This window comes from Porites lutea, chromosome 3 (assembly GCF_958299795.1).
Source record: "Porites lutea chromosome 3, jaPorLute2.1, whole genome shotgun sequence".
NCBI lineage: Eukaryota > Metazoa > Cnidaria > Anthozoa > Scleractinia > Poritidae > Porites > Porites lutea.
The window spans coordinates 27,843,691-27,869,538 of NC_133203.1; the positions used below are offsets into that span (position 1 = coordinate 27,843,691).

The 25,848-nt window shown below is 39.2% G+C and overlaps 2 protein-coding genes across 3 annotated transcripts in view; one reads left to right on the forward strand and one right to left on the reverse strand.

Annotated features, from left to right (window-relative positions):
* LOC140930853 (pyridoxine/pyridoxamine 5'-phosphate oxidase-like) overlaps positions 1–12,703 on the reverse strand; it is a 38,919-nt gene extending 26,216 nt beyond the window's left edge. The window contains exons 1-2 of one of the 2 annotated variants that reach the window (XM_073380568.1): positions 12,395–12,703; positions 1,948–2,047 (exon numbers count right to left, since the gene is read on the reverse strand). In XM_073380568.1, the coding sequence (XP_073236669.1) occupies positions 1,948–2,047; positions 12,395–12,663 (369 nt within the window). In that variant the 5' untranslated portion in view covers positions 12,664–12,703. The remainder of the gene's footprint in view (positions 1–1,947; positions 2,048–12,394) is intronic. The other variant, XM_073380567.1, reaches the window with a different exon arrangement.
* Positions 12,704–19,955: 7,252 nt separating this feature from the next.
* On the forward strand, positions 19,956–25,677 carry LOC140932079 (HMG domain-containing protein 3-like). The gene is given in 10 exon segments (XM_073381737.1): positions 19,956–20,558; positions 20,670–21,185; positions 21,615–21,751; positions 21,971–22,167; positions 22,677–22,897; positions 23,383–23,513; positions 23,770–23,878; positions 24,237–24,280; positions 24,358–24,576; positions 24,959–25,677. Coding segments are annotated over 10 exon segments (2,562 nt in total). The 5' UTR covers positions 19,956–20,014; the 3' UTR covers positions 25,403–25,677.
* The last annotated feature ends 171 nt before the right edge of the window (positions 25,678–25,848 follow it).

The following is a 25,848-nucleotide window of genomic DNA, read 5'->3' on the forward strand; positions in this document are numbered from 1 at the left end:
AATGATTCAGTAATGGATAGTGTTAATGAAATAATGACTAGTTTTTATATGAATTTCACTTACTGAAGCTGCAGAATGAAGAAAATAATATTGCAAAGAAGATGCTGGGATTTGAACCATGACCTGTGCAATGCTAGTGCAGCACTCTAATCATTGCAGCTACATGTAGTAAACCAACTAAACAGCATGCAAAGAAAGTAGTGTCTGATAGCCCGGGGCTAGTGGATTTTGCTATCGGGCTAGTGAATTTGTTACAATGTACCTCCCCAGAGAGTAATGGTTGAGCTTTGTTTTACATGTCTAAACTCTTTCTCAAGTAGCATAATTTATTATGAGACTACAAATGTAGAACTGATGCATTTTTTAATGCAAAATGGTAGCCACAGAATAAAGGTCTCTTATAAAATAGAGCACAAGTTACATGTATCTTTTGGTATTTTACACCATTTGCAATAATTGCAATAATAAATAATAAATTTTATTACACACTGATGTCTTGAACTTTAATAGCAAAATAATATTGCAGACCAATAATGACTTTATTGCTCTGCAATACATGTGTATTATCCCTTTTATACTACTACATAAGAAGTTTCTGCAGTTTGATTGGCTTAGAGCAGTGGTATTTCAGCTTAATTTGAAATACCTACATGTGAAAATTACAAAACTATTGCGGGTAGTAGTATAAACAAATAATAGCGTGATTTGTACGTGATATTTGGCATAAATACCACTCGTGATATTTCAAAATTGTCAACAACAACAATGTATTTATTTAAAGAAATATAAAGTTTACAATACTTCATGTCCTGCAAATAGCTATAATGCTAATCTAGGCAGGACAAGACTTTAACTAAAGGCTTTATTAAATTACATAAGAAAAAATGAAAAGAAGAAATACAAAAACAAACAGAAAGAAACACCTTACATATAAATTCAAGTACAAGGGATTTTGTTATTTGAAAAAGACTAAAATTACAACTGGAGGTATATACAACATATCAGGTTAACTTCACAAAATATTCTATTAAATAATTAACATTCAAATAATTATCTTCATTACCTAGAACATTAAGGAGCAGTGATTTAATTTTTTTACGAAAATTAGAAATGTTGAGAGTCTTAACAGAAAGTGGAATAGAATTCCAAATAGACACACCAATTCTAGTAAAAGATTTTTTCATTTTTCCAGTTCTAGAGAATTTGACAGAGAAGCATTCTGTTACAGATAATCGCTTATTATAATGATGTTTTGTATTGATTTTCGCAACCTTATCGAGAAGACTTTTAGGAGCTGTCTTAGCACGAACGTCATACATTAAATAGGTTAACTGTTGAAAGAACAAAGACTGCAAAGGAAGGCAGCTTGATTCAATAAAAAAAGGGATTGCATGGTCTCTGGGTTTAGAAACGCAGAGCACGTTTTTGCAGAACAAGTATCTTATTGAGGTAGGTCTGTGGACAGTTGCCCCATGCACAGATACCATAATTTAAATAAGGAGAAATAAGTGCATGATATAAATTCCAAAGAAGACGCCGTGGAATGTAATGCCTCATTTTAGCAATTATTCCAACCGATCTACTAACTTTGTGACAGATAATTTGTCTCAAATTTCACTCACCTAACCGCTCGTGAAATTACGCATAACAATTTTGAAATATCACTCCTGGTATTGATGCCAAATATCACTACAAATCATGCTATTATACCTATACAAATAACCTTGCAGGAAAATTTGAGCCTAAATTTCTTTTAAGGTAAAAAATAAAGTTTAACTAAAACCATCGAGAAAGAAGAAAATTCAAATCTTCTGACATCCTACAGCTATACTACATTAACCTGTAACCTCAGGATAAAAATTTGGTGTCTTTGACTCAAGATTTAATAGTAGGTAGCTGATACTGTATAAAACAAGCACTTCAACTTATAATGGTTTCAATACTCACCAATTGCTCGCCCTTCTTGCTTTCATAATTGGTAAAAAAAGTGAATCCTGTCTTATCGTAACCTTTTGACAAAACAACTCTTGTCCTTGACCGGCAGTCTCTGAAAGAATGTAAAAAAATGATGCAGTTATTTATAATTATGCAGTCTTTGCGAATCACATGTTAACCAGCAACATGTGTCAGATGTAGGGAGAAGATGGGGATACTCTCTCTTCCACAGAGGTGCCCACTGGGTATTACAATAAAAATACCAATAATCAAAAAATTTCAATTGTGTGGTGGACATTGGGAAGAGGGTAAAGGCCTCTCTTTGTCTATTAAGACCTTGTACCAGAATAATTTAAAAAATATTACATTCTTTTTTACATTTTTCAAGGGCTATTAATATAACATTAGTTATCTGTAATAACACCAAAGACTATTAATTTTCATGGGAGCCCAAGAAAATAAATGTCAAATTTCACAAGAATTGTGAAAACACAGACAAAATTCTGAAAATTTCATGTGTAAGGTGTCATTTTGTGAAATTTGACATTTACTTATGAGAGCCCAATAGGCTCTCATAAGAAATTTTCTTTGGTGTTATTATACAGATACCTAATTACATCAATAGCTCTTGAAAAATGTAAAAAAGAATGCAATATTGCTTAAATTATTCTGGTACAAGGTTTTTGTCGACTGAAGATTAAAATTACTTAGTTTGCTGATGGATTCCATCTTAATTTTCCTCTTCATATTGTCCCCCATGCACTTTCTTTTTTCCCTCTCCCCAGGCTTCCTATGACCTTCCTATGATTTAGGGGACTTGGCCCAGGGGGCCGCAGCCACCCATTTTTCCTTAAAATTCTGTATCATTTTTATAGAATTCTCGCAAAAATAAAAAGTATCTCTATAGCTTGCAAGTGGGCAAGTGTCCTTGCCACCCATTTCTGGATTTTGAGGATCTGCCCCTCGACCTACAGCTGTCAAGAGTTCCCTGCAGAGATGGGACAATGGGGATAAGCATGACATAGAGTCTGTACCAGGGACAAAGGAAAGATGAGCAACATGGACTGGTTGGCGACCCTGAATTTAAGTTTTATGGGTTTTTATGTAAACGGTTTTCTCTCTATATGAAGTTTTACCAAGGTTGGGCACTCCAGCAAAGCGGCCCGACTGATCCACAGAAGGAAAACGGCCGTAAATTCCCTCCAACTGCTCCAATCACCTCCAAATTCCGCCTAGGTAACACATGATAGTTCTCTCTAGATTCATACAAATTTCGAATGTTACGCAACAATGCTGATGTTCGCCGATGCTCATATTCGAGCTTGGGCTACCTGTGGTCTTTCCCCCACAAATTGACAGGATGACATCACAAGTACATGTAGGAGGACGGTACATGAAACTGGGCTGCTCAGAGTGATCCAAAACGTCGGAATTTTGCATAATGATGCTGATTTTTTCAGTCTTTCGTGACAATGCCTTGTATATCGTAGACAGGGCTTCTGATATTTTGCGCGGTCGCGGACCCGCGAAATCCCGCGAAATTCCCCCCAAAAAGCAAAATACCGCGAAATCCGCCAGAATATTTCCAAATACATGTCGGCAAAACATATTTAATACTTATCTTGGCTGTTAGACCTGTTCTATTCACCCCAAACGTCCAAATTTATCTTGAAACTTCGTCACTGCAACGAGTAAACAACATCCCAAAATTACCAGGCGTTCTTAGATGAACGTTGCGAAAATCTGGGCACTAACCATAATGTTAACTGCTTTAGCATTCGCTCATTTGTCGAGCAAACTGTTGTTGAAAGAGCAAATGATTATCCCTGTTAAAAAAACGTTGAACAACGCTGGTCATATCGACGCAAAATTGATCGACTTCAGCGAAATTTGCCAAAAAAAGTCCAGCGAAATCGGCTGCTTTTTTACCGATCGTTCCTTGGCGAAGTTTCCCCCTGAAATTTCCCGTGAAATTGGCCGATTTTTCTAAGAATTTATCCCTGAAAATCCTTCGAAATTTGACTTTTTTCCGCTAAATTCCCGCGAAATCGGCCGATTTTTCGGCGAATTTTGACTTTTCTTCCGCAAAAATCCCGCGAAATCGCCCAATTTTTCTGCGAATTTTGACTTTTCTTCCGCGAAAATCCCGCGAAATCGGCCGATTTTTCCGCAAATTTTGACTTTTTTCCCGCGAAAATCCCGCGAAATCAGCCGATTTATCCGCCAATTCTTCCCTGAAAATCCCGCGAAATTATGCTTTTTTTCCCGCGAAATATCAGAAGCCCTATGATAGACAATACAAGGATTATTACAGCCACCTGCAAACAGCTTTCTAAAAACTTGATTACATAAAACTCAACAAAGTCCCTATATAGAAAAATATGAAAATCTGTAGTCTGCGAGCAAGCTTTCCGGAGAGCTTGCTCGCAGGCTAGGAAATCTGATGAAGTTAAGTGCCATGGCCACGCAGTTTTCCCTATTCCCTATTGTTAAAACGGTGAACAGTGAAAACAATGAAATCATTCCGTGTTAAATAGGAAAACTGACTGCTGCACTGGATAGAAGCCCAGCGTAATGCGAACATCAGTCCCCGTTTATTCATACAAACACAAACACTTAGGTACTGCAAAGGCAGTGAAGTAGAAGAAATGTAACAGGTTCCAAGTAAAGTTCTTTGATCAATAATAAAGATGATATCGTGTCTGCTACCCGTCAGTAAAAACCCCCTTCACTAAGGAGGAAACCTGAACCCTCCCGAAAGCAGAGCCAGACACTTAACATGAACCTCGAGGGAGAGAGGTTGAACTGGAATACAGAATTATGAGTACATCAACCACCAACGACAATAAATTTAAATAACGCAAAAAGAAAAAAGCATTGACAAACGAAACAGGCAGCGATGTCAGCTTAGAATGATCACCTCAGTAAAATCCCGCCCCTTTATACATGAATCTCCGTGAAAGCTGTCAATAAGCTGGAACCGTGAAAACAATAATTTGCTGCTATTTTTAGAACCGCAGCAAATAACAAGTTTTCCCTATTCCCTATTGTTGAAACGGTGAACAGTGAAGACAATGAAATCATTCTGTGTTAAATAGGAAAACTGACTGCTGTACTGGATAGAAATACAAAGAACGAGAGTGAAAATGTAACTACAATCAAATTCCCAGAGATTTGGTAACTAGTAAGCGATTATCAAGAGAATCTTCTACATAACCGTCCTTGGTGGTCTCTGAACGCCATCTACCGTGGCGTTTCCAGCATCTGTCTAGACTTGTGCGTTGGCTGCTGTAGTAGCTCCGCCTGATCTGAATGTGTGCAGGCTTATGTTGGCCGTGTTGGGCACAAATTCGCGCAACAGCTTAACTAGGGATTCCCTTGCGCGGGTATAACTGAGAGGTTTTACTTTGTCTATAACTTTATATCTGGATCTAACTTTGACTATAGGTTTGAACAAAAAATCTGAAACCTTAGATGTACTGATGCCTGTTAATTTCATGTACCTTTCTAGATTTGACACAGGACAGGTAACCTTGCCGGATCTACTGATCACCACTTCATTCCCCTTACGATATTGATCAGTCTTACTCTGGGACACTTTGATGGTTAAATGAGTGTCGATTATGCTAATGTCACCGATAGTAAGGTTTGCTAGTTCACTGAAACGGAAGAACCCGCAAATAATAGTAAGGACATAGAAATGTCCCTACGTATAGGCAATTCATCGGAATGCTCATGTTTAATACAACACGCTGTGAGGGCCTCCTTTGAAATGGGAGATTTCTTCGCAGTGGGTTTGGCATTTTGACGCTTGGCCCCTTCCACCATATTTTTGACAAAGGTGCTACTCATAGGATTGGGAACCCCCGCAAAATCATGAGCCCATTTTAAAGCACAATAACTAGATTCAATCACAGAGGCTGATATCTGAGAGGTGGCCAAGTGGCTAAAATACAGAGCCGCATCAACCACGGAGACAGGGAACACAACTAACTTGTTAGTATTAGCAAACTTAACCCAACGATTTAAAGAACTTGTATAATTAACTACTATTCCACAGGCTTTGGATGAAAGGGCTGTTTGCTGCAACCCTTTAAATAGTTCAACAGAAGTAACTTCTCCATGACTGGATTTCAAACGGTCTTGAATTTCTTTCCATGGACCTTGGCTGAAAATATTTAGACCTGTAAGAAAGAAAATAGACTGCGTGTGATGTGATATAGCATTACATATTTGTGTAAAACTATAGGCGATTAACCAGTATTACAATGATGTTAAGATAGCGCTACCGATAGCTTAAAGCATATTAATATATAATGTATCATCTCTCAACTTGGTGTGATGTCATCCATGGACTCATAACTTCAATGTCACCTGTAAACAAGTGGTACCTTTCCTATGAAGAGGGGTAACTTAACATTGTATGTTCTTTAATTGCCACCTGTGGGCAGGAAAATGCCACCTGTGGGCAAGAGAAAGCCACCTATGAACAAGGAAGAGCCACCTGTGGGCTTATTGCTGTATGAGTACCCGAGGAAATACTATGTATATATATCAATATTATATATATTAGCTTAACCTTTGGTACAGTGTTCACACAAACCTTTCGCTGACAAACAAAACCCCCTACCACTGTGGCCTTTGCGCACAGACTGCCAATTAACATACAATGCTATAAGTTTAAACTCCAGCTTTTCACCGTGAAACAAAGAATTGTAAGACCTGCCCTTAGTCGTAGCAGCGAAATGGAATTCAGGTACACCAACCAAGTCAATCACGCACTTAGAAGGATGGGTGCCATCTGGGCAAATGCAGGGCCAGAACGAAGCCCCTTTCCAAAGGGGTACTATGAGTACTCCCTTAGCTTTGCACAACTCAAAGTGACGCCATGCCCTGATTATTTGGCTCGGAGGGGGTACCACCCAATTGTTTTCTCCCTGCCAATTTTGAATAAAGGCATCAACACCCACAGACCCTGGGTTCCAGAATCGGGAATTGAACCTAATGCATTTAGTGTTGTACCATGTGGCAAACCTATCAACTGTGAAAGGACCCCACAAGGTGTTAAGCCACTGAAAGATATCTGAATGTATGCCCCAATCATCGACATCGGTGAGTTTGCTGAGATAATCAGCAAGTTGGTTGTTATCCCGTAGGACCCAGACTGGGATGACTGAAACCCTGTGATTGTTGCACAAATTTACAATTTCTTCAGCCAATGTTTGGAGGTCGGGTTTAGTACTGCCTCTATCGATTATGCGCGTCACATTTTGATTGTCAGTGTACCACTGTACTTTGTGTCCTGTGAGGATGTGTCCAACGGAGTCTCGCCAGGTGGAACTCTTTCTTTTTTCATCAAGTGACCACAGTCCCTGGCATACTAAATTTTGCTTGTCGGAAATGACATAACCTCCATACCCAAGTTGGGAAACGTCTGAAAAAACAACAGAATCAAAGACTTGGGTTTTGTCAAAAAGGTCTCTACCATTCAGCTGACTCACGTTATTGTGCCAAAACTGTAGCTCATTTATCACCCTTGGGGAGCAGGAAATGAAAGAATCCCAAGAGTCCCTAGTTTCTATGGCAAGGTACATTTGCCTAGTGTACAAATACACAGCCGAACCAATTGCTTTGTGCATAGATATTATGCCACCCGTAACTTCGGCTAAGCGTCTGGCCGTAACCTTGTGGGGGTTTGCGAGAACAGATGAAATGGATTCCCTGAGATTGGACACCCTGGTGTCGGTTACATACAAGCAATTTTCAGACATATTAAGAATATAACCTAACCAAGTCTGAAAAAGGGATGGATCCCAAACACACTTGTCTACAATAAGAAGGAAGCCTAATTTGGCGAGATCTGCTCTTACTGCTATGGCATCCGTGGAGGCAGACTCCTTACAAGAATTGCCACCTAGGCCGTCATCCAGAAACATGCAAATTCTCCTGCCTGCCCTTCTAAAATAATTAATTACGGGTTTCAACACCTTGGTGAATATGTAAGGTGCGGTAGACATACCGAATGGTAGTACGTTAAAAACAAAATAAGTTGGTTTGCCCTGATATGGCCATTGGAACCCAAGGTAGGTCCTATGGCTGTCAAAAATTTCAACATGATGATAAGCACTTTGGATGTCGAATGTATACAAGTAATATCCTTCCCCTAACAGTTGTTGAGCAGTACTGATGTCTTCGCATTTGAATTTGTACTTGAAAAGATGAGGGTTGACGTGTCTTAAGTCGAGCACAAGGCGTTTCTTCCCCTCGGCCCGTACGGACACAGTTAAAGGGTTCACTACCCATTGTGGACTGTGGACAATTGAAATACAATTGGCAGCTATAAGATCCTCTAGAGCCTTGGTGATAAAACAAGCATTATCTATGGCGGATTTGTTATTCGCCAAATTGCATGACTCAGGAATAGTAAGCAGTGGTAATTTGTAACCCTCTGTAATAGCACTCAGTACCGAGCTAGGGGACCCTATTTCCTCCTATGCTGAAAAATGAGATTTTAACCTCCCGCGAACACTTTCTTTACAACATTCCAGCTCGGAAAAATCTCCCTTCGCGGGTGTTGTAAAAATACATGAATCTATGGGATCATCGAAAAACTCTGAAAATTCGGAATTCCCTGACACGGATTCTACATCATATAGATCATAAAAATTAGCACTTAACTTCTTTCCTTCTTGTACTCCGGCAACCGCCAACAGAGGACATTCATTCCGCCAATGACCTGGTTTACCGCAACTAAAGCATGTGCCGCGTTTTGGAGCCGTTCCACTTGAAAATGGAAATGAGCCTATGCCTCTTGGACCTCTCGTGGAAGAAGAAAAACGGGGAGAATAGTTTCCTGCGGATAGAGAGAAAGGGCTGGGTGACGGCGATGAGTTTGCAATTGTGTTTCCCGGTGATCTAGGATTCCTGAACCAGGAGCGAGGCTTCGCGGCTTTGGCGGCGCGAGATTCGGCTATTTTCCGTTGAGCTTCTTTTTCTGCTTTCTTCATTTTCTTGGCGTCCTGATCATCGTCGGCGAGCTCGTTATCAAGGTATTCCCCAACAGTTTTCCAGCCGTAGTCAGATTTATCTGCTATGAGAATTAGCTTTTGGCGCTGATCGATAAGTTCAATACCTTCGTTAAGGTGGCTCGACTGGATTTTTTTGAGGGGATACCTCCCAAGTTTGAGCATTAACTACGTCGCCACGAGTAAAGATATGGAAAAAAGATTACCACAACTGTATCATGTAAAGATGAAAAGTTCTTTTGATCTGGGTTTTATTGCAATCGGAGTCGCCATGGCAACGTAACAACGCCATTACGTTTTTTATTTATCTTTGTGTTTCTCTGTACCAAGAGTTTTTTTAAGAAATCGCTTAAGGGAGTTTGTACCTGCCATAATTGCCTCAATTATGGCGAAGTTTGAACAAATTCTATGAGAGCGTTTTCGGGATATTTTGAAACGAAGTTTTAAGCATCATAAAAACAGTGAAATAGCATGCTATCCACACAATTGGCTAATTTTTTAAGGAAATGATAAGCTTTGGAAACGCAGCTTCATCTCATAGTGGTTTGATTCCATTGAAAACTGCGTACAGAAAAAAGAGGAGAATTGCTCCGGGCGATCGCGAGTAAGACGAATTCTATTAACTTGCATTCGGCTGCTTTTGTTACAGTTTTTGCACGTAATTTGGTCCATGCCTACAATTTTCGCATTTTTCAGAAAACCGCTCGATAAATTTTTTTGTAAATTTAACAATCTCGAGATCAATTGGCAATAAATATACCCTGCAAGTTTCAAGAACATTGAAAACAGAGAAGGCTTTCAAATAGGGCCTCAAATATAACAAATTTTCCCCCCAGGTTTTGTGTTTACAAGTGAGCGTCCTCATTATTCACTGGCATTGTTTCCAAGTTTCATATGCACGTGCACATTTAGCAAAAAGCAATAAATTTGCATCAAAAAGAACTCTCGATTACTTTCGGAAGAAATATCCGGAATATGCTAATAATTGGCTTATGTCACAGATAGCAGTGAGAGCCGAGACGGTGAACGTCACGGCTCATCGGTAAGGATCCAATACTTTAATAGTTATGTTACTCGGGCTCGGGTTATAAAGTCACAGAAACTCTTACAAAGAGTTGCTGTGATGTTATAATATATCACCAATTTCTTTACCCGGTTATTAGCATATTCGGGCGATTTAACCGAGGGTCCTTTTTGATGCAAATTTTTATCTTTTTGCTAAATGGGCACGTGCATATGAAACTTGGAAACAATGCCAGTGAATAATGAGGACGCTCACTTGTAAACACAAAATCTGGGGCGAAAATTGGTTATATTCGAGGCCCTATTTAAAAGCCTTCTCTGTTTTCAATGTTCTTAAAACTTGCAGGGTATATTTATAGACGATTGATCTCGGGATTGCAAAATTTATAAAAAAATTTATCGAGCGGTTTTTTGAAAAATGCGAAAATTGTAGGCATGGACCAAATAACGTGCAAAAACTGTAACAAAAGCAGCTGAATGCAAGTTACTAAAATTCTTCTTACTCGCGATCGCCCGGAGCAATTTTGCTCTTTTTTCTGTACGCAGTTTTCATTGAAATCAAACCACTATAAGATGAAGCCGCGTTTCCAAAGCTTATCATTTTCTTAAAAATTTAGCTAACTGAGTGGATAGCATGCTATTTCACTGTTTTTATGATGCTTAAAACTTCGTTTCAAAATATCTCGAAAACGCTCTCATAGAATTTGTTCAAACTTTGCCATAATTGAGGCAATCATGGAAGGTACAAACTCCCTTAAGCGATTTCTTAAAAAAACTCTTGGTACAGAGAAACACAAAGATAAATAAAAAACGTAATGGCGTTGTTACGTTGCCATGGCGACTCCGATTGCAATAAAACCCAGATCAAAAGAAATTTTCATCTTTACATAATACAGTTGTGGTAATCTTTTTTCCATATCTTTACTCGTGGCGACGTAGTTAATGCTCAAACTTGGGAGGTATCCCCCCCAAAAAATCCAGTCGAGCCACCTTAAGCTTGGCAATGCATGCCTCTTTCTTTCCCGCCACAACGGCGTCCTTGGCCTCGTTCACCGCAGACTTCACTTGTTCGTTATGCTTATACTGTTGTTCGTGTTCTTTCTTCTTAAAAATGCGAGGTTCAGTGAGGCGTATTTTCTTTAGTTCGCTCATTTGCGTGTTTGAAGACTCCTCAAGCTGTCTCTTCATAGATTCCAACTTGTTGTCCATGATGGACGAGAGTTTTTCCAGCATTGTTGATTGTTGCCGTTCCAGTTCGGCTTGGATTGTAGGATCCATGTTCGGTGTAAAGCACCGAAGAGAAATGTGACTGCTGAGCTTCGAATCCAAAAAGATTACGGCGATAAAAATCGAGAAAAGCGAAAAAAGCATTGCCTGCGTGCAGACGTCTCCTATTTCCTTTGTTGCACGCGGAAAAGGGACGTCTGCGTAACGCCGTCGCTAATCGTGTTCCAGCGTCCTGCTGGGTTCCCAAGATCTTGGGAACACGCTGTGATAGGCTGACACACAGTGCGCATTGTTTGACTTAACGCTGATTGTTTGTTATCGAATGTGGTCTGATAATGTATGCGGTGATTTAAATGATTTATGTAAGCGGGGTTTTCTAACCAAAACAAATCAAAACATGTGCGATTGTGTGCTGTGTTTTTCGTCGATCGAAAAGCAGAGCGATCGAAATCTCGTGCGGGGACGCGGAAAATTTAACGTGTACGAGGAAATTATTTCTTTACAATTTACTGTGCACGACACATCACGTCATATTTGTAAACAGTGTCTGAGAAAACTACAAAAGCGGCGTGAACTTCGCACCAGGCAGGCATTTCGGAGAAAGCCAGCCAAAGAAACTAAAATCTTTATTTAGCCGTAACAAACAGAGGTCAAGAAAATTTAAACCCTTTACAACTGCACCTGAAATCAAATCCTATCGGGAACACCCACAGAAGCATAAACCACAGGAAATGATTACTCAGTATGCATGTAACAAACCTGCTTCATGACCTCTAAATGGAAGACTTATACATGAATCTCCGTGACAGCTGTCAATAAGCTGGAACTGTGAAAACAATAATTTGCTGCTATTCTTAGAACCGCAGCAAATAACAAATACATAAAAAAACTCTTCAAGTGTGGGCCATTTTTTGGATGATTACATAATCAATCAACAAACCGTATCAGTGACAAATTTAACGCGACAATACAACTCTACACCCACATGATTACCTACGAATGAAACATTTTGATGGTTTTAGCACCAGTTTGACTAGGAGTGTTGGTTAACTCAGAAATAACAACTTTTCGAACTTTTAACATGTAAGCTTGTATCATTAAGCTTATCTTTGTTTTAACACCGGCATTGCTCATGTTGCTTCTGTCAGACGTTTTCCCTCTTCATCCAAAAGGATGTAACTTACCTTCCACATGTAGAAAGAACCATTGCATTTGCTTCCCCAATACCTTCTGCTGTTGTAGCTTCTTTAAACCAAGAGTCGAATTGCATAAACGGTTCTTTCGCCACGAGGCCGCTCTCGTCAAACACAGGCGTTTTGTAATCAATTCGCATGGCCGCGACTTCGTCTTTTCGCATCATCTTCGAAATTCCCAAACCAAAACGCCTGATCACAGTTACCTTCAAAAGCTGTTTACTTGCTCTTGGCCAAGGAATGATTGACAACGCAGTCATCAGCTACAAGTAAGAGTCTTGGCCGGAAAACCAAAATAAACCAGGCACTTCGAAGCTTGCGCGACAACGGTCCGTGACCTGCAAGATTTTGCCAGGTCTTCGGGCTTTTTGGTCAGCAGGATGAAAGCTTAGTCTCTAATTACGTGGTGTACGGAGGGCTGAAAAAGTACTCTTTACCACAACACATGCTTACAGTTTGTTTTGGAACTATGAGGAAATCTTTCTTTCATTTTCCCTTAGTTCAGCCCGTGACATGGGCAGTTTCCCAGAAACGCAGAATGACCGACTTTGAGGCTTAGAACCGGGGGACGGGCTAAAAATGATGCCGGTTAAGCAGGGGCACCCAACGTAAATTTTCGGAAAATTTCTGTTCGGAAGACGATTTGAGATCTAGAATTTTCGGAGCATTTGTTGTAAAATTTCTGGCTAGCCTGCTTCTCCTAGGATTTTCGAACATCTAATCATCTAGTATAATTGCAACTTTTTAACGGACTTTTAGCCAAAGAAGATCACTTAGAATTTTCGGGAGCCCTTTTTCTGGGTGAAATTTTCGAAAATGTAAGTTTTGATCCCTATAATTTTCGGATTACTAGACTTTCAGCCAGGAAATCCGAACAGATGAAAAATTTTTAAGGGATAAAAATATGCCTATACTGGCTACCGTTTAACAACCCGGCCGTGGACGTTAACTTTCGAATAATTTCCGTAGATCGGCTGTTCTGAAAAAAATATCAATTATAAACTAAAGCTTCACTCCTAAGGATTCTACTGAAAAAATTTGAGGGCGTTATGTGCGCTAGAAGACCTAGAACCACTTTATAAAATTTACTATACATTTGTCTGCAAGAAAGTCCCGGGAAAATTACAGACAAATATATGGAAAATCTAAAGCAAGCCTCTTGAGAAATTTAAGCTCAGGTACGCCTCCAAAATTTTTTATGACAGTCCTTTGCTTTGTAGCTTTAGTTTACAACTGATATTTTTTTCAGAACAGCCGTTTTGCGGAAATTATTCGACATCAAATTCTCATACAAACACTGTAATTTCTCACACGTTTGCCTACTCGTCAAGATGGCGTCGAAAACCGTGACAAGGTCTATACTAAAATACGTTTAACAATGCTATGTTTAAGTGGTTTTATGCCCCTGGTTAAGGGGTAGCTCTACAACGAAGTTCCAAGCAGATGTTAAAACTGGCGCTGACAGTGCGCAGTCAGGACCACTTAGTTAACGTCCACGGCCGGGTTGTCTCATTTTTCTTGTTTCCCGTGCTCGTTCCCCGTTCCTCGTTTTAGTGACATCCCGCCTTACGTCAGAGCGACTAGAGGAGACGGCGAACATTCAGACCATTCACGCTAACTTCGTAAGGGTTAAGGAAAAAAAAAAACTAAGGAATACCTACTGGCTGAGGTCGACAAACTAGATCTTTATTGCCTCTTCAAACGGAGGTATTGGTCTGTTTACAATAAAGGTAAGGTACACTACTTGCTTGATTGTAACAAAAAAATCACCATAACTAAATAATGAATACAGGAGAAATTATACAAAAATGGGTAATTAGAAAAAATTGGGCTATACAAGAATGAACGTGTTAATAAAGGTCCTGTTACTCGATATTGTCATTATTGTTAACTTCTTTTTTACAAAAATCACTAAATTTACCTTTAATTTTACAGGTTTGCTGTTATCTACTGTTAACAAAAACATTGCTAAGGATCATTACGATTCGTAAAGTAAATTTTACATCACAACTAATTCAAATGCGAGCGAAGAGCTCTTGTCTTACATTAAATCAACTCTTCACGAAATATCAAGATAATATGCATGTTATTCACCTCCGATCTGATTTTTTCTTTGCGTTATACTAAGCACATTCTATCTCCTACACGTATAGCTGCGCCGCCGTTCTTTATATATGAACTTTGTTTAGTATTATAAACCTCTAAGTGTAAGTTAGGAATACACTTACTGGTTACACATCACATAGAAAATGCAATATTAGAAAATCAAACTGAGGGAAACAGAAAATTACTATGTTATTTAATTGCCAGTGAGCTAAGGCGAGACAACACACCAGAGCTATTTTAGAGTGTTCGGTTGTTACATATCTAGCAATTATTGAATGAGGCTGAGTAGGGGGTAAAGAACTAGACTGAACTATGCAGATCGAGGAGGATGCTATCCACGAGCGATATATTGTGGGTATTTTTGCATTTATTCCGTAGAGTTTTAGTTAGAAATTCAGCTACTTCATCTTCGGATAGCCGTGAACGCCATTTTTTAGTTCACTCGGGAATAATAGCTAGTCGGCCGCGCGTGGAAACGAGGTTGATCGATGGTCTATTTCCCATGCAGCCTCGTTTCCAGTCAAATATACCATCGATCAACCTCGTTTCCAATGAAATGTACCATCGAATCGATGGTATATTGCTCGCAACTTCCAAATATAGTAAGCACCACTTGGCCTTTGAACCAATCAGAAAAGGGCGCATATTTTAGATGAATGATAGAAGCGGTTATAGTTCAAAATCCGAGAGTCCTGTCAAGCAGGGGTCTGCAGAAGATAACTTTATGAGGTATCTTTCCCCGAGAAAACTTGAGTATCTAATGATCATGGGATCATACCTATCATATCTCCGAGCCCAAAATGTTTGACCCATTATAAACCAACTTAGCTAGGCGTGAAAATGGTTGTTTGAGAATGCTAAACCTCGAGGTCTCATCCACGATTTTTCCTGTTTTCCCAAGAAACAAAGTCAAGTTCACTGGAAGTGATTTATTATACAAATTAATCAGTCTAACTGATATTTAGGTACAGCTGCATAATTTTTTAAACAGATATAAGTTCACATCCGGCTTCATCCGGATATGAAAGCGGATGTGATCGTCGCAGTTCAATAACCAACTTAAGCGCTTAAATGTTTCATCTAAGAGCGAGTATATGGCCCTGTTTGCACTATGACTAACAACAGAGTTTGGCGTTTGCAAACAATTGGAAAATTTTGCACCGGTAATAACCAATTTTTCGATTTTGCGTCTTTGTTTGCATCTGAGACACGCGAAAAATTTCGCATAACCAGTAAGTTAACCTTAGTTAAAGGAACTATAACTAGGAGTAATCGGAGCTTAGGAGAGTGCGTTCGATATGTTTGTTAGGCGTACAGGTAGCAGTTGAGGGGGAAGGGTGGTTGCGATATAGATAAATATGATTATGGTATATTTTGAACGTAAGGGTTGCGTACAACAAAACCTCTATTTAAACTGTGTATCACGTTATAAGGAGGATTTGAAAAGATATCGTATGGTACGGTGTCAAGTTCTTGTAATCGGAGGAGACATTGGCCAGAGTGCGTATGGCGTGTAAATAGAACATTTTGTTTTACTGGCGTGAGTTACAGGGCGCAGTTACTAAGGCCGATTAGTGCTTAACCCGAGATTCTTTTTCTTTCTTCAAAAACATTTATTCGGATAATTTCCTCTGTTATTTTTAATAGCATCCAATCATCAACTTGTTGACAAAATGAATTACATTGAATTTACTGTTTTAAAAGCTTTCACATCTGAATTCAAACTTCGCACTAACCCTGTGAAAGCCGTCAATGGAATGTGTGTTCGGCTCACGTCAATAACGTCTCCCGTAATTTGGTCGAGCGTGTTGATTTCAGTGACTCGAGAGTGGTTTATAAGTTTTTCCTAATAAATAACAGAGTTGATTAAAAAGTGATCGTTTGTCCGGGCCGAAATATCACAAGTCATGATCAAATGGCGCCGCCGAGCTTCACTGTCTCGGTAGATATACTTTGTGGCACAACGGCCGCCGAGCTACACAACTTGGTAAATTTACTTTGTGGCACAGAGGCCGCCCAATTAAACCCGGTTTGATGCATGCACCAGGAGTCGCAGACATTTTCCAAAGACAGTGATGAACCATGCTGAAAAATATGAAGGCTTAATCCAAAGTAAAATTTAACAGCAAACTTCTGGAAGATCAACGCTTTGGACGATTCAGCAAACACAGATTGATGTACGCTTTACGAAGATTCAGCAAACTTTTTAAAAGATGAACGCTTTACGAAGACAGAATATCAGACCTCAGCAAAACTTTGAAAGATGAACGCCGAGGACACAAGAATCACCACATGAGTTAGCGCGTCAAAGTGAGGCAAAACGTAAGCAAGCGCCTCAAAGCGAGGCAAATGTGTGTCGACGACGACGAAAATGCTATCTCAGAAAAACCTCCCTTATTGATTGCACAGGACACCCAATAATGCACAGAACATCCAACACAAATTAGGGGTTGCGTTCTCGTACCTCGAACGCAATAATTGTTCGTGTTCGCGAAACAAGATGAGCAAAAGAAGGATAGCTGTCAAAGAAAAAAGGATTTTGTCGCCTGAGAAAAAAATCTTGTAAATGCTTGATTGAGGGTCTCAGTGCGGTGGTGGCTTCTACGGTTACCGGCTAAAATTTGGGATCTTTGACGGCTATCAGTTAATTTTTTTCAGTTACGGTTAACAAAAAAGTTAAAAATTAATTTCTCTTGTTTCAAAGAGTTAAATATTAATAAATTAAGAATTTAATTTGTTCATGCTTAGTGTGCGTATATCGAGTTATGGATGCACGCGGGAAGTTTGGAGAGCGCGAAAGATGCGTAAGAGTGCAATTCTAGCTTCTTGAGTGCTCTCCAAACTTCCCAAGTGCATCCATAACTCGATATACGTACAGCTAAAAGCATGAGCAAATTCTTTTATAACATAGCAGACAAAAATGCTTGCTTTTTGACACAGTAACTACAAAATTCTCGAAACGCGCGACACAATAACAAACGGTTCTATTGGCTGATTACGAACACGCCACAATCGTCTAGTTTGAATAAAAATATTCTTTCTGTAAAACGAAGAAAGAAAGTTTGCCTCTTTATTCGTTAACGATCAATGGAAACTAAGCGGAAACAAAGGTAAAAGAGTCTTAAAGTTCACCTAAAGTTAAAATACTAACATGTTCGTAAGAAGTTGTGGAGTCGAACATGTTAGTATTTTAACTTTAGGTGAACTTTAAGACTCTTTTACCTTTGTTTCTGCTTAGTTTCAATTGATCGTTAACGAATAAAGAAGCAAATTTTCTTTCTCCGTTTTAACAATTCAGAAAGTAATAATTAACAGTGTTAACCTGTGCCTAAACAGATTTCTTGAAATATAAAGCGGATATATTTTCTTTGAAAAGAAAAAGCTTGTTAGTGCTGTAACTCAGTTGCTGTTTTGTATGAAATTCCTCACAATATTTGTCAAGCCAAAAAGCCGCTTTTTTCAGTTGAAGACAACTACCTTTCGAAATGTAACGTTGTCAGAGATATAACTCACAGCAATGTGTCCCTCCATGGTCACTGTAATTCCTCGAATCCCGGACCGATGGACTCCACTTTTATAAAGCAGAATTCTTCGCACAAGTTTTCCTTCCACAGTGTATAACTCCACTGTTATGATCTCATCCTTAAAATTGTAACCAGCGATGACAACATGTTCACCTGCAGAACGAGCTGAAAATAACATAAATCGAAAACCTAGTCCGACGCCAGATTTGAATTTTGCAATCTCCTGTCCCTCCATTGTGAATACATGAACACAGTGGTAATCGCTGAAGTCTCCTTTATAGTGCATTATCAAGATGCGACCGTCGTAAGTAGCAGTGCATTCAAATAACTCCTTGTCGCCTCCACTCTTGAAAAACTCAAAACTACGCTCAAACTCACCATTCTGATTGTACACATGAGCCTCCCTTGATCCCAATGTTACTAGTTTGCTGCCGCTAACTATCAGTCTCCTCCCGTCTCTCACAGGAAACTTGTACTGTAGGTCAGCGGTTCTGTTGAAAACCTGCACTTCATACCCCCATTGTTCTTCACTGAGCAGTGCGATCAGTAAAAAGATCTTCTCGCTAACGTCTTCAGTAACGAGATGAACCAAATGAATCTCTGTTTTAGCATCATCAGTTTGGGGATTAATACTAAACAGAAACGTACCATTGTTATCATAAACATGCACGGTCCTTTCATCTTTTGAGGTACATAGAAACTGTCCCATGGTGTTCGTAGCTAAGTCGGTAATCTCATCAACACCTCCTCTCACATCAAACGACCACCCCGGTGTAATGCAGTAGTGCTCCATAACAACTTTCCCTGATTTCTCCAACACTTGTAACACTCTTACATCGCGCAGAGGGTCAACTTGATCTTCTCCGATGTCAACATATGGCCACACAAAGACATGTACGTCTTTACCAACCGTTCGCATGGCATCGTAGATGGTGCGATTTACCTGACATACAATGGAAATTATCTGCATCCGTTCATCTTTACCAAATCGACTTCTGATGTTCAGGAGACCTTTACTAAGCTCGGATTTAAAGCTGTTCTGAACAGTTGGTAACGAATTGAGTTTCTTCAGGCACTGTTCGCACTCTGGTAATGCTTTCTGCAAAGTACTTGTCAAGTCGCCAGTGGTTCTCACTGTCTCAGCTGCTGACTTTAACATTGCCGCCATAACACGATATCGAATGGCTGTGATTCGGTCAAAGGTGCTGAGGGCTTCATTGTTGCAAGCGTGTGTCGCGTTTTCCACAGCTAATCTGAATTTCTCTTGTGCATCAGAAAGCAGGCTTTTCGTTGTTTCATCCAACTCAGTCAGTTGCATGCTTCTTATTCCATCTGCGAGGACTATTGTCTTTTCAGGGTCAGTGTCTGAGGGCAAAGTTATTTGTTTTAAGTCCTCTTCTTCATTTCTTTCAGATATCTTCGCTGCTCCCAAACTAACATTAGCACTGCCCATTGTATCGACTGCCTTATAAAGACATCTGAGTCCTGTTTCAAAGAAGTCTACAGCTGCCTTAAGATCTTTTTGTGATAATGCATCCAATTTGTTGTGGATCTCTTTCAAATCACGCACGATCAGGCTGCGAAATTTCTGATCAGTCACGTCACCTTCTTTCATCCTCTCCGCTGCTACATCTCTTCCTTTATCCACAATCAAGCCGATGGTGGCTTTAAATACAGCTGATATAATTGCAGACATGCTTCAAACTCTAGGTTTGTTACTGGCGCGGTGTTTTTAACCATGCAGTTCGTATACAACAGATATTAGAACACTTTCGATATCAGTTGATAAGAAGCCGTCGGAACGGGTCTTCTGATTGGTCAATAACTTCACTTCCGTTGCAGCAGTTGCAAATTTTTCATTGGTCAATAAAGAATAGTTTTTTGGCGCATATTTAAAAGTTCATTAAATGAGTCGCGTAGGAGATTTGTGGCGAAAATTTACCGAAAATTTAGTCAATTTTGATGATTCGCTGTTCCTTTAATGATCAGTTGGAGCAACCGGGGGCAGGGCTCTTGCCCGAATTGCGCGACGGTGTATTTTAACCGCTCGAAACCAGTACAATGCAGCAATTGCGGCTACCATTTGGGAGGTTCAGCCGCGGCCAAGATGCCAAAATTGTCTTGCCCGGTGGCAGTCCACATTCATGGTGGACTGTACTCTGTGCGAACAAGCACCAGGGACGATAGATGTTTCGTTTACAAAGAATGCGACAACTGGATATGCCTACACTCAAAATGCAAGGACATCCGTGCCATGTATGTATCAAGCAACCGGTCAGATGAATTTTCTTGCCAGCACCTAAAGCACGTGGCAGAGAGCGTGGAAGCCAGTGGCATTTTTTCTCTCTCCGAAGACAAAATATCTTCTTACCCGTGCGATTCTGCTACAAAAGAAATGCTGAAGAACGTGGTTGTCCCCGCAGTTCATCAGGCTGTGTATAAAGTCTCTGACCGTACTTTTGTTGTTTATTGTCCACCAAGTGCCACTAACACTCTTGGCTTTTGCCACGTGAAGGCTGAGGATGGCAAGAATTGAAAATACCACAAGTGTTGCTGTAAAGGCTTTCTTGCGAAGGGAAAGCAGGAGAAATCTCGGGCCATTTGTGACCATCTTCATGTCCTTTTTTGCTGCACAGAGCTGCACAATACTGTTAATTCTTCAACAACAGTACTATCAAATTCAGCAGCTGCTCCTGCAGCTGCTCCTTCCTCTGAATCTACATCTTCATTAAGCGAAGACCCTCAGCATGCCGTTTCAACTTCACCAGCTGCTCCTTCCTCCTCCGAATCTATCTCTCCACTAAGTGAAGACCCTCAACAACCCGTTTCAAGGGCATCTACGTTGCAACTGTATGCAAACGAGAAGTTGCCATACCGTTACTCAACGCAATTCCTTAATCTGGTCAGCCGCAAAGATGCTGCAACTCATCTTTCTTGTTCTGGGCAGGGTTGGCCATCCATATTTGAGGTAGCTGATGCATCCTGTCGACTCTGTGGAAATCCTTTGGGTCAATCCAAGGTTCACTCTGGTTCGAGAGGAGGCAGTGTGTTGTACAGCAATTTGAACCCCTTTAAAAAGGTGGTTGTCAGAGTAAAAGAATGCAGCTCGTCTTTGTGTAAGGCGATGCATCGTGTTTTTCCAACTGAGGAAGGTTAGTTATTTAAATATGTACCGGTATATGCTTCATATGTTATCACAGGCTTCCCAAGCTCACTTACGAGTGTTTTTCCTTCTCACAAGACTATCGGTGGGTGTCCAATTATTTTTCCAAACCAACTCTTGGAGGCCTGTTGAAACACATGATAGTTATTCATGGAAACATTTGAAGCCAAAAAGTGTTCAATTTTTAATTAGGATCAGGTCATAACCTTTTTAGTTCCTCCACTGGTGAGGGGAAAAAATGACAGTTCAGTGCTTAATTTGCCAATGTTTAGGATCCTTTTACTCATAACTTCTCTATAATGATTATTTCAATTCATGAGTTCTCTTTGTTGGCTTAACTGTCACCTTGAGCAATCCCTACAAAAATTTGGGCTCGATCAGTGTTCAATCAATAATAAATATATTTTTGCTTTTCTAGGGCTCTTCAATGTTAGTGATAAGATTCTCATTTCCTTTGACATACTTCTGGAGTGGAGAGAGCTATTTAGAAGAGGTTGTCCAGTATTAAACTTCATTGAAGCCAAAACAGATCTTCTTGTCATGAAACTTAACAAGGTAGATGTAATAAACTATTGTGGCATATGAAATGACTTAATATTAGAATCTGACTTAAGGTTATCAAACTTTTAATAGATAGATCTCAAGATAATAACTCTTTAATGCTCATATTACACTAAAAGTATTATTTGAATTGATCAATCAATACCTATAAAACTTCAGAAACATCCAGTGAATGATTAATTATTAATTATTTAATTTGATTTTGGTTTATAGGATCAATGCCCAACCATGGAGAAGATCAGGTATTACAATGAGTTGTTATACAATGGGTTCTGGTGCTTTGAGATGATGACTGAAAGGAACTTGTCTGAAGCTGTTTGTGGGATATGCGGTGTAATTGGAGAGGTGTATTTGGGTGACGGAAATGAAAAGAATTGCTGTAGTAATTGAAAGGTAGAGTGTACACATGTGTTCAGATATATTTACGTGTAATATTATTTGTATGGCCAGGAACTTGTTTTAAGCTTTAATAAAGTATATCAACATTTTGGATTTTCACACAAATGCGTAAAATCACGTGTCATAATGTCAGATGTCAGTTGCTGTGCAGATAATTAATCTTCATAGGCCACGTGCAATGACATAAAATGTCGTCCTTGTTAGTATTTTGTATATAAAGAATACTAATGAGGATGAAATTTTGAAATAGAGAATCTTAATGATGCAAGGTAAAATTTGCTTCTCACTCTCCCAAGACTGAACTCAAATGCAGCCCCCAGGCTTTTTTGTTTGACAGTGTTTTACCAATGATGGATTTAAGCAGACGTGATAGGTTGTTGAGCTCATGAACTACTTACGATTTTTTAACATTGTCTTATATTTGTATGCAGTGTTATGTCTTTAATTTATAATCTATCATTAATTTTGCTCTTTTATTTGATTTGAATTTTGCTATGGTTTGCCAGATTGTATATCCCAGTGATGGTGTTCCACTTAAGGAAATGATGGGCCTAGAAGATTTTCTCCAAAAACTCAAGTTGCATCTCATGGAGAAAGTAATTTACACCAAGGCCAACAATGATTTGATTATTAACAGTGAAGAACTGCCACCGGTTATTGCCCCAGTCCTCCGTGGCTCAGTGGTGTACAACTCGGAGAATGACAAGAAAAGTGTTTTCTTGAAGAACTCTGTGGCATCAGGTAACTACACTGTACTGTAGGTCGCACGCAGGACTTTTACATTTCAGTGAAAAAAGATTTTGGGTACTCTTTAGAATGTAGCTTTTGAAATGCAGACAATGATCGGCTGAAATTAGGGTGAGAATTAAGAATGAAAAAAGCTATAGATCTTGCATTTAGTTAGGGCATTTACAAGCACAATTCAATGCTGCAACTACATATAATATTATATTAAGTTAACTATTACGGTACGCCAATACGGCTTAAATCATCATATTTAATTTGTACCTTTTTTTGTTTTTTTTTACTCTTTCGCCGACTTAGTTTTGGTTTTGGAACCTTTTTGTGGTTCTCCTTTTCTATCTTCTGACAAATTTTGTTGGTTTTTAGAATGTTATGGCATACTATGGTACTATTAAGAATATTCTGGACTGTTCAGTATAGTAAATTATTGATGTGTTTGCATGCTTTCCTAATTAACATGTCAATTTTATCATTACTTCTAGGTGACCCTGCAATCCTTCATAAGGAAATCAAAGAAAAGAACTTGAACATGGCCAGAATTCAGGATTGTGCTGTTGATGAATTAAAGGAGTTGTGTTCCCATTGCAACATTCCTGTATCTGGCAAGTCCAAGGTAATACCTTTGAAGTTCATTTGTGCTGAGCACTAAAATGTTCTTGAGAAATAGTATTGTACATGTATTTTAAAGTACATCAGTACGACTGATTCTTTCATCATGGTAGGTTTCCATCCAAACAGCTGTAAATGTTAGTCCTTTTTTGAATAAATCTGTACTTATAGCATCTTACTTGTACTTTCATTTATTTGTTGTGGTAATTTCATTATTTTTTTTGCACTGTATACGTTACATGTTCTGTCATTTTCCCTAGGTAAAATTGTGCACGGATCTTCAAGCTCTTTACAGTTCCATGCTTGTTGGATTGTGTCCCTGCCATGGTTTCACTAAAGTACCTGGACATAGAGTACTAAAGTGATGACGTCATAAAAATGAAATTTCTGAAATTATGGGATTTGTCAAGATATTCTGAAAGAACAATGTCCAAGAGGCCTACTTGCCAAAAATGAGCATTTGGGGGCAAATTGTCTCCGAGATCGTAGCCCAGTTATACTCAGAAATCTCCATACAAACCCTTCTAATTTTTTTTTGGGTCGACCCAAAAAAAATTTAGAAGGGTTTGTATGGAGTTTTGTAAGCATTACTGGGCTACGATCTCAGAAACAATTTGCCCCCAAATGCTCATTTTTGGCAAGTAGGCCTCTTGGACATTGTTCTTTCAGAATATCCTGACAAATCCCATAATTTCGGAAATTTCATTTTTATGACGTCACACTTTAGTACTATATACTGGAGGGTTTTACCATCTGGTTTGCCGTCACGGTGTAAGTGTATATTATGTGCTGTCTTTTTGGTCTCTTTTTAAAGGATGTTGAACAGTTCTATTCCATTTCTTCTTCAGTGTACAGTTGCCTCCAAGTTTTTAACCCTTACGGAGTCCGTACGTGATGCCGCAGATTTATATATGTCCCTGAAGTATCCACCAATTGTTTTCATTTGTGATTCTCCATGTGGAATGGTGCGTCATCTTGAATGTAGAGCGCCAGATCTATGTGAAGCACTTTGGAGAGAAAATTCAGGATGTTTTGAAAAACCTGAGTATGCCAAGAAACCTGCAGAGGTATGTATTAGAGGAGAGGTATTGTGTAACTAACTCATGTTATGGTTCTTTTGAGTTGACCTGTATTTATCATAACATGTATCTTGTGCCAAATGGAGACAATGAAGGCCTGAAAGTGCCAAACTTCGGATAATCACCCTGTTAGAGGTGCAGAAATCACTTAAATATCTGTCGTGAAATAAACACCTTTGACTGTTAATATCCCTCTATTCTCGAATTTCATCGTTGTTTATTTGTTTATCTTGGCATAAAGGATTCTGCAGTTATACAAAAGCAACATGTTGTTTTCATCCCTTGAATTGAATAGTCCCTCCCATTTGACATATAGCAACAATTGCAAACTGGAGTGCTATGTTTGATAATAAACCATATTATTTTCCAGGAAGTTGATTGCCCTTTTATTGTGCCAGCCGAGTACCGTTCCAGTTATGTTCCAGAGGTTTCTGATGATCTTGGTGAAATGGAGCATCCAGTTTCACGTTGCTCTCAAAGATTTATCTTGGGGGACAGATTCCACAATTCCACCAAGCCACATAAGTCACCTCTTTGCTTGTTTCACAATATTGATCTGTGCAAACAGAGCACTACCATTAAAACAAGCTACCAAGAGTCAGAAAATTTTAGAAAGAATATGAAGCGTCTGCGCAGCTCCACTCTTCAAGGCTTTGGACTTCATTTTTGTTTTAATTTCCTGATGGACTACTACCAGAATGAGGCAATTGTGATGCAGCAAGAATGCCGTTTGTCCAAGCAACTAAAAGAGGGTCAGCAGTTAGTGAGAGACAAATACCATAGATTTACTGTAGTGAACAATGTTCCTTCATAAAGCGCAAAGGAGTTAATTGTTTTTTTAAGCTGATATTCGTTAATGTCATATTGTACCCTTATTCTCATGCTATAAATTTATACTCCTTTCAATAGTTGATGGGTTCTTCAAGTTCTCTGATAAAAAACGGTATATGCTTGCAAGGACCACCGAGACAAAATAGAAGCACAACATCATGTAGTGAAGGATCTGATCAGCAACAAATTGTTGAACCAATAAACTTAAAAAGCAAGGCTGAATTTACTGCCAGGAAAATATATTTCCCTGCCTGTTAATTCAGCCTTTCTTTCTTAGTTTATTTGTTGGAATTCAGTTGTAAGGTTTGTTTGAGTGAATATAGTACATATTGACATAGTTCCCTATCACAGTGTTTCATAAGCTCTGTCAATGGTGCACTCCATTGTAGACTTAGTTTTCAAATCATGCCTTACCTATGAACAATAAAT